Source organism: Balaenoptera ricei, chromosome 10 (assembly GCF_028023285.1).
Source record: "Balaenoptera ricei isolate mBalRic1 chromosome 10, mBalRic1.hap2, whole genome shotgun sequence".
NCBI classification, from domain to species: Eukaryota; Metazoa; Chordata; class Mammalia; order Artiodactyla; family Balaenopteridae; genus Balaenoptera; species Balaenoptera ricei.
This window is the reverse complement of record NC_082648.1, coordinates 92,422,092-92,432,267: the sequence shown is the minus strand read 5'-3', so window position 1 is coordinate 92,432,267 and position 10,176 is coordinate 92,422,092. Positions and strand designations below refer to the sequence as shown.

Below are 10,176 nucleotides of genomic sequence, written 5' to 3'. Positions count from 1 at the left end.
CTAAGGTCCCACATGCCGCAGGGCAACTAAGCATGCACGCCACAACTAGAGAGCCTGTGTGCCGCAAACTACAGAGCCCACGCACTCTGGAGCCCACATGCCACAGCTAGAGAGAAGCCCACGCCCTGAAACAAAAGATCCTGCATGCCACAACTAAGACCCGATGCAGCCAAAAATAAAAAATAATAAAATAAATAAATATTTTTTAAAATTCTCAGATTATTCTGATAATGATTTTATTGACTTACTTTCATACTTACTTACTTGACTTACCATTTTGTAAGTTATCAATGGGATCAGAAATTAGAGCCAATTTTATTACCAAGGATATGATTGGTGGCTTAGTTGTCTTTTAAAGCAAGTATTAAGATGATACAAAAATTAAACTTGTAAGGTAACATTTAGGACCACTCTGCTACAATAGTTGATTTATCAGGACAGACAGAGCTTTCAGTCTCTGGGGACAATTTCCTCTAGAATTTGTATGTATTGGTGACCTATTGTTTTAGACTTAAGTCCATGTCCAGGCTTTGCTTTGTTAATGGGAATAAAAGGATGTCAATCAAGGAAAATTTCTACAACCTAGATACATTCAAAGAAGAGCAAACGTCAGGGCAATGTTATACTGGGAGTCAGCCTTGTGCCTTCACTGTGCTAGATACTTTATTATATTATCCCCAAACCCTATGCTACCCTCTTCGATAGGTGTAATTATCCCCCAGTGTATAGGTGGGAAAACTGAGAGAAAAAGAAGCTAGGCAATTTCTCTATAGACACAATGTTAATGCTTAAGTGAGTGGACTTCAGATACCAAATCAACACAACTAAGACCAAGTATTGAATGTGACTGCCAGAGACTATTTCTAGGCCGCAGAGGCATAAGTTGGAAGAAGCAACATTGGATTCCAATAGGAAAGATCAGCAGGTCCCTTTCGTCTCTTCTGTGCCCCATCTGGGGAGGGTTCAATAACATGGGATAACGCCCTTGGAACGTTCCTAGCCATCTCTGACCCTAGTCCCAGCACTGATGTGGATGCCTACAGTAATGGACACTCCTTGGGACTGTGAGGGTTTGCATCCCTTTGACGGGGTGGGAACATGATCCTTCAAGAGCAGCAGCGTCCTTTTCCAGTCTATGTGAACTTTTCCCGTTACTCTCCTGCTCTAGGTTTCTGGCTTTGGGTCCTGTCCATAACATCAGCCCCAGCTGATCTCAAGACCGAAGGAAATTCTGAACCCTGTGAACCTCGGGGACCCCCAGGCCCCCCAAGCCCTCCAGGCCCTTTGGGAATAGCTGGTTAAGGTGAGAGATTGTTTTCTTTTGCTTTTACTATTCTTTCCTTTCTCTCTTTGGTTGTAATGTTCACAGACCCAGTTAAACCCCTAAATGAGCCTGATAAGATTGCTGAAGCAAGACATTTCTTCTTTTCAAGGCCTATGAGTTGTTTCTCAACTCTGATTATGCATCAGAATGTCAAAACTTCATCTTACAGTTACTGAATCAGAAACTTGGGAATAGATGCAAATTACCCATATGTTTAGAAAGCTCTCAGGATATTTGATATACCACTGGAGTGGAGACCCAAAACTATAACTCTGGGTTGCTATTCATACACAGCATGCCATGGGGCAAGGACAAAAACATATATGAGGTTCATTTAGTGTATGTATAAAGAAATGTGGGAGAATTCTTATGGGGAAAAGTATCTGTAGCACAAATTCATCCCCGTCCTCTTACCACCTTGCTGAGGACCAAACTGGGTTTGAGGCAGTTGGTTTGTACTTTGAAAAGATCTCCAAGAAAGGGATTCCATCTGCCTACCACTATTTACAGTAGGTTAAACCATTCAAAATTGCTGTTTTGTGGGGCAAAATCAGGGAAGTACTGACACTGTAAATATTTCAATCTAATATACATAGAGAAATTGGCAATGGGACAGGTGACACATAGTCAACTATGCAACAAGAAGTGCTCCCTGAATGAAGAATTAATGTTTGGCTGGAGCTCAGTGGGAATTTACACACCAATACTCCAGCTCTTGGCTAGAGACCCAGTGTTTTCCCACTAGTTAGCTCTTCCTCTAGAACTAGAAAAACATAGTAAGTTCTAAATTGAGATACGTTTTGATTCACATGGTAAGAAAGATCACTCAGCTACACACATGCACATGCACACATGCACACACCCACAAACATGCAAACGCAATGTGAAAAATAACTCACTTGTAAAACATTTAGAGACAAATCTTTTTTGCTAGATTAGAGAAAATGGTTGAACCTGGTGAATTTAGAGAGCATACCATACAAAACATGCATGAATACTCAGTTTGTTCTTTAATTTTGAAGTTCAGTCATGTATTTGGGAGAGAGTAAGGTAACTTTGTATTCTAAAAAAGACATCAATGGTGCTTATATGCTTGGTTATCAGTCAGGATAACTAGCTTGAGAAAACAGCTTGAATAGCACTTAAGTAGATGTACTCTTACTAATATCATTGTTATTTCTGTGTAGTGTGGCAGCACATATTTCACACTAAAGCAGTGGTGATTCCCGCAAAATCAGGGGCAAGGTGGTATCATGAAAAGATACCAACAGGCTGGGGGTTAGATCGCCATTCAGCTCTGAATACTTGCTCTGCCACTTGGATACCTGAGGACAATGACTTCCATCAGATTGACCTGTGTACATCATTAACCTGAGCTCCACATCCAGGGATTCAGATTTAGAAGAAGCAGAGTGCAGCCAGGGCATCAGTGAGCCTTTTGAGCTCCACGGGTGACTGTAACGCTTATGTGGGTTTCAGTACAACTGATCTGTGCTCTTTTAGCTATAGCACAATATGATTTCTGGATTTTTCTGCATCAGTTCCTACAGAAAGTGGTCCTTAGTTATATGGTTTATAATAAAGAAAACATATGGTTCTGCCTTTGGGATAAGTTAAGAAAAACAATTCATGCACTTACGCATTCAGAAAATATACTTTGAATGCTAACTACAAGCTGGGCACTCTAATGAGGCACAGGCATAGTCAAGGACACAAGTGCTTAAGGAGGGGTTACAATTCAGTGTGGTAAAAGCTATGACAAAAGTAAGCACTGGATGCTATTCCCACAGACTAGAGAGAGAAACTTTAAGAGAATCTTTAAGATCATAAGTAAAAAAGGTGGAATGGGAGGGAGGGAGACAGAAGTACGCTGATCATAAAATGCATGAGTTCAGAATTACCTCCTTCCTTTGTCTGTATATCTTGTGTAAAGGTCCTCAAGGTCATCCAGGAAAAATGGGACAAAGAGGGTCACCTGGAGCTATTGAGAGGTGCCCATTGCCACCAAAATCTGCTTTTTTCGCGAAGCTTAGTGAACCTCTCCCAAAGCCCTTCCAGCCCGTTGTTTTCAAGGAAGTCCTGTACAACCAGCAGGACCACATTAATCTGACCACTGGAGTGTTCAGCTGCACCACCCCTGGTGTGTACAATTTTGCCTTTGACAATGAGCTGTTTCAGAGATCTGTGAAGATAGGACTCATGAGGAATGGCATCCAGGTCAGATGGAAGCAAGCCCAAGCCAAAGACAGTCACAAACATGCTTTGGGAACTGTCATTGTGCATCTGGAGAAGGAGGACAAGGTCTGGCTGGAATCCAAGCTGAATGAAGCAGAATCTGAAAAAGGAACGACTCAAATTATGTTCTTTGGGTATTTGCTTTATGGAAATTAAGATGGCTTGGTGTTAATAGCACTCCTCCCTTCCTCATGTAAGTCTAAATTAATGAGCATAACTTCCCCTCTCACACATTTCCTACAACATCATAGAATGAGGGGAAGTCCATAAAATTGAGTGCCCAATTAAGAAAAGTGAATTTGACACCAATCAAAGAAACATAAAAACAATCTTTGCCAATGCTAAGTAAGTGAGAAAGGCTTCTGAGAAGTCTATTTCAGTGAAGGATCAACTGAATTTACTCTTTGGCTCTTGGCTTTTGCCCTTTGTCCTTCCCTTTTCTTCTTCCTTGGTCTACAGGTATAATAGCAGAAGCTGCAGCAGCCATACTGTGATCATGAGAACTAAAGCTCAATGCTTTTCAAAAAGTAGAGCATATCCTAAATTAAAACTGCACATAGGGCTTCCCTGGTGGCGTAGTGGTTAAGAATCTGCCTACCAATGCAGGGGACATGGGTGTGAGCCCTGGTCCGGGAAGATCCCACATGCCACGGAGCAACTAAGCCCATGCGCCACAACTACTGAGCCTGCACTCTGCAGCCCGCGAGCTACAACTACTGATCCCGTGCGCCACACTACTGAAGGCCGCACGCCTAGAGCCTGTGCTCCGCAACAAGAGAAGCCACCACAATGAGAAGTCCGTGCACCGCAAATGAAGAGTAGCACCCCCTCGCCGCAACTAGAGAAAGCCCGTGCACAGCAACGAAGATCCAATGCAGCCAAAAATAAATAAATTAATTGATTAAAAAAAAACCTGCACATAAAACATCAGTACAGTGTAAACAGTAATAAAATGAATATCTATGTATCTAACATTCAGGCCAATTAGTAGAAATTTTGTTATACACCAGAAGTATCTTATATCCCCCCATTTGCAAGGTGGGCATGAATATAGAGAAAATTAGCTTCCTTAACAATTACCTTAAGCAGGTGACCCAGCCCTGGACTTCCTTCTTCTAGACATATTATGTGAGACAAATAAACTTCTCATATAACTTCTCATTTAGTTATGCCATTGTAGTGAAATTTCTGCCATACAAAGTCAAATATAATCCTGACTAATTGTGGACTTGCTTTCCCCTGGGGTTATTACTTTCTCCCTCCAACCCTTCCTTTTTCCTGCTTTGTCTCTCTTCAAAGTCAACAATGAACTAAGCAATGTTCTGTTATTGGGCATATAGGAATTGGCGGAACTCAGTTTCTACCCATGAAGGACTTAAACTAAGTAATATACAATACATAAATATAAACTTTCTCTCATGAGAGCTCTAGAGGAAAAAAATAATTATCCAACAATGATGAGATGAAGCTCAACAATGAGTTTCCATGGGTGGGAGCTGAATGCATGACCTCCCTCTTCTTTCCCATCTCATCTTTTTCCATTACTCCCCTTCCAACAAACACCAAGACCCTCAACCCAGACATGCCAACAGTCTCTTTCTCCCTCACCATGCTTGTCTGATCCAAACCTATTAATTTTACCTTCTAAGGTTCCTATAAAATCAATTTTTCATTTTTCCCACGTTTACAACTAATACCATCTTCTGCTAATACATCCTCCATTCTCATGGGCAACACATAGCCAGACCTTCTGCCAACTACTTCTCAACCTGGCAGTCACGGGAAGCTTTAAATATGCATCTATAATTACCTTGACACTTGCCTTTACGCCTTCAGCGGTTTTCCATTTTTCAAGTTTTTTGGCCACTTTTCCCTCCTCTTCTCCCCTTGGTGGTTGGACTTCAGCTACATACATTTTACTTTCACACATTGCCGTACTCTCTCCTATTTCATGGTTTTGGATATGCTCTCCCACTGCCTGGGACACCCATACCTCACCACTCCCATCTCTACCACCTCCACCACCATCTATGACTTCTCAGAGGGCCTAGGGGATGCCTTTCTGTGCCAGAGATGATTGGGCTTGGTTGGATAACCCTCTTTCTTACATTCTTAATGCACCATGCTCCTCTCCTATGTTATTACAATTTAATTTATATCTCCTAAAACATTATTAATGTTACTCTCCACCTCTAAATTACAACTTCCATGAGAGAAAGACTGCAACTTTTATTTCGCCCTGCATTTAAATCCCATAGCCCAGTATTAGACATTAAGGGGCTCAATAACATTTTGAAAGAATGAAACAATTAGAATTTATCACATCCACTAGCACAAAATGAATATTGGCCATTATTATTGCCAATTTTATTGCTACAAATTGATCTCATACTCATACCCTTCTAAACTCATAGGTTTCACTTACTTGACATGTTCAGGTCCTTTATTCTTTCATTTATTCAGTAAATAAAACTTACTGAATGAGATAGAAGACATTAATAGAAATAAAGTGACATTTATCAAATATTTTATATGCCAAACATGCCTCCTGGTACTGCCACAATTCACTTATATTATACATAAGGTGGAGACTTGTCTTAGATGGCTTGGAACAGTCCCAGTTTATGTATACTGTGCTGATGCAATTTCATATTGCAGCATTGCAATTATGACTAGTGTTCCTTTTACATTTAAAATTGCCCCCTTTTATGAGAAAAGTCTATAATCTACACACTTATTTATATTTATATATAAATAATATATATTATTGGAACCATAAAAAGGCAAGAAATATTTAAAGAGAAAAGAATCATTTTGCCATAAATTTTGAGCCCTTTATGAATACAGCAGGTGAGATAGCGGAGATCATATATTCTGTCTTCATATTTTCCAGATTTTTTTTCTAAGCACCAACACCACCCTCAATGATAGTTAACTTCTACAGGAACTTTAAAGTTGCAAAACCCTTCATGAACGTTTTCCTGTTCAATCTTCAGAGCAAGATTTTGAACAGCTTTTTTTGCTTACTTTAGTATGATAAATTGTTATGTGTCCAGTGATTAGGATGTGGCTATCTTTCGGGGCCATTATTCAGCTTACCCATCCCTCATAGAGACCTTAATCAGTGAAAAAGAGGAAATAGGGGGAAGCCAGGAAGATATGTTTCTTCTCATCTCTCTCTCCAATGGATGGTTCTGAGCTGCAGTAGTTTCAAGGCCCCTTTGTGCTCCTGTGGAATCTAACATCAGCTGTGGTTATTGTAAAGCTTTGATGGGCATGGGAATGTACCACTATTTGCTCTCCTTCTTTTGCCTAACTTCCGATTTCATGCACAATTGGTGCCCTAAGATTGCACCCGCCAGTAAATTATTCATACGTAAAGGTTCTTCCTCAGCCTGGGTTTTCTGGGGATCTCGCATAGACGTTGCCATTAACAAGAGCACTTATACACAATTCACATGCAGAGAGTTCTTCCATCTTCCCCGAGGAAAACAACTTGAGAATGGAAGCTCTTCTGGTAAGTGATTCCTCAAATGCCCTGTTTTGTCTCACTTGTTTGTTTTTCAAGGTTTTGAGTGAGATGCATTATTAACCAATTTCCTTTATTATTTGCAAGTCTAGTCTCTTGCAAGGTGATACATGCAAGTTAGAAGGCTTTGCTTCTGTACTAAGGCACATGTCTAGATATCCAATTCTGCTAATTAATGACCATTTATACTGATGATCAGGGATCTTTTATAATATCTCGATTGGGGCTATTTTCCATCTTCGTGTTGCCTAGCTTCCCAATGGTTCCAGGACAACAGTGTGTAAGAATAGAAAGACACCTTGAATATTGCACTCCATCCTGATAAATTAACAGATGGAGAGGCTGAGGCTTAAGAAGGAAGTGAGTTCCCACATTTAGATAGCAGTTTTTAGAACAATTTATCTTTTTTAAGTGTGAAAATACCCTAAATTAACTACACATAAAATATCAGTCAATAACAGTAATAATTAACTGAATAGCCATGTATTCACCACCCAAGGCAAATTAGTATAGTGTTGCCATACACCAAAAGCCTCTTATAATCCCTTCCTGCATTCCCTTTATCCAAATAACTACTATCCTAAAATTTGCATTATTTTTTTTCTTTTATTTGTAAATAAAGTTATTAAGTACATATTTGTGTATTTTCATAGTGGACCCAGGCACTCATCTTTTTTTTTTTTTTTTTTTTTTTTTTTTTTTTTAAGAACAGACTTTTTTTTTTTTTTTTTTTTTTTAATTTTTACACTTCATTTATTTATTTATTTATTTTTGGCTGTGTTGGGTCTTCGTTTCTGTGCGTGGGCTCCCTCAGGTTGCGGCGAGTGGGGGCCACTCCTCATCGCAGTGCGCGGGCCTCTCACCGTCGCGGGCTCTCCCGTTGCGGAGCACAGGCTCCAAACGCACAGGCTCAGTACTTGTGGCTCACGGGCCCAGCCGCTCCGCAGCACGTGGGATCCTCCCAGACCAGGGCTCGAACCCGTGTCCCCTGCACTGGCAGGCAGACCCTCAACCACTGCGCCACCAGGGAAGCCCCCCAGGCACTCATCTTGTATGTACTCATCTTTCTTGTGTATAATATATCTAAGAGTGAAATTACTGGGTCATAGGGTGGGCATGTATTCAGCTGCAGTAGTACTTGCTAAATTAGTTTCCAAAGGGGTTATACTATTCTGTACTGCTACCAGCAATGTATGAGAATTCAGGTTGTTTCACATTGCCACCATCATTTGGCATTAATATTTTAAAACTTGGCCATTTTGGTAAGTGTGAAGTGATATATCATTGTCGTTTTAATTTGCATTTATCTGAAGAGTAATTACTTGAGCACCTTTTACTATGCTTCCTGGCCATGGGTATCCACATGAGCTGTTTAAAAATGAGCTGTTTGCCCATTTTTAAATTGGGTTATCTTTTTCTCATTGATTGCAGGAAATCTTTAAGTTTTACTATTACATGTTTTATCAGATACATATAAATTTTAAATTTCTTCTCTAATTCTCTGGATTACCTATGTACTCTGTTAATGGTATATCTTGAACAGATCTTCATTTAAATGAAAGTCTCATTTATCTTCTTTTATAGTTAGTGGGCTTGTGTCCTACTTAAAACAGTTGCCTAATTCAAATTAGAAATAAATTCCTCTACGTTTTCTTTGATAAACTTTACTGTTTTAACGTTCTCACTCTGAGAAATTTATTTCATCATTTTCTTTCAGAAATGGATATAAGTGTTCTGATTTCTGGTAAGTTAATAACTCTTGCTAATTATCCAACGTAACGATCCTGAAGTGGGTCTTATCACACCTTCCTCATTATTACCCACCACAATCCCCTCTCTCCCCTGTCTTCTGACCCCTCACACTCTTCCCCTCTACATTCAGGAAATCTGTTGTTCTTCAGGTTTATTTAGTGACGGGAATGATGTGGAACTTTAAAAGAGCTGAGTATGAGAAGGAACTGGAGGTTAAATATTTGAAGATAAATTCTATAATTAAAATTGCATTCTGTGGTTCACTGCGCTTGGATAAGTTCTTCTCTCCCTTCTTCTGATAACTGAACAGGATATGTTGCCTAGATGGTCCAAGAAGGTAATTCAGGCACCATACTTAGTGAGTTCCTTGGCCCTGAGTCTTTGGCCTCTTCTGAATTCACTAGAGATTCAGTTATTGTCCGTTGAATGTACTCCCAGCTGACTACCCATGCTCAGGAACAGAAAGGATTTTTTTTTTTCTGAATCCTGTGTGGCTCTTTGTCTTCAGATCTCGCTGGGGGTTGGATATATAAGCAGCCAGAAAAGTGCATTGATAGGGAGGAGTGGGTTAAGAAAAGCTGGATCCTCCATCGTTTGTTCCCTCCGCCCACATCTCACTTGTTCCTGGCACATTTCACCTGCACCAGCAACTGAATGATGAGAAAAATCTATCTTCTCTCAAGTGGAACAAATCCCTCTATTGTCCCTAGAGGGTGCTCAGAATCCACCAATCTACCCACAAGCAGCTTCCGGACCTAAAGTGAAGAACACTGGAGAGCCAGAGAGAGAAAGAATAATGTAAAGAAGGAGCAGAGAGAGCTACAAAAGGACAGAGCAAAATCCTCCTCTCCTTGGGGAAAGAATCAGTGACCACTGATTCTCTGACTTGCTGGGCCCCAATATTTCAATTAGCATTTGGCCTTCACCCAACAGGTATCTTTGGAGACAGAACTGATCCATGTATTCCTTAATGCCAGGCTCCAAAGGGATCGCAATATATATATATATATATATATATATATATATATATATATGGAATAAATATAACTACCGTTATATGTACATCCATTTTGCGTGTTACTTTGTTCACGATGCTTTACCCACACACTATAACTTATCCTTGCAGCAACACAATAGTATACATTTTATTCCATTCATTTTGTAGGTGTGGAAGTTGAGTTGTAGAGAAGACAAAAAGCTTGGCCAAAACGAACACAGCCTATTGGTATTGTAACAAATTTCAAATCCATGTTCTCTCTAATACACCATCCAGATCTTTTCTCAGGCTCTCAGGAAGTCCAAAATTGACTTAAGGAGCAATGATTTTCACACATAA

General features: G+C 40.0%; 1 protein-coding gene across 1 annotated transcript; it reads left to right on the top strand.

The window, feature by feature from the left end:
* Positions 1-1,045: 1,045 nt before the first annotated feature.
* On the top strand, positions 1,046-3,715 carry LOC132373788 (hibernation-associated plasma protein HP-25-like). The gene is made up of 3 exons (XM_059937390.1): positions 1,046-1,064; positions 1,169-1,297; positions 3,258-3,715. The coding sequence occupies exons 1-3, from the start codon at positions 1,046-1,048 to the stop codon at positions 3,713-3,715; spliced, it is 606 nt and encodes a 201-aa protein (XP_059793373.1).
* Positions 3,716-10,176: the final 6,461 nt, after the last annotated feature.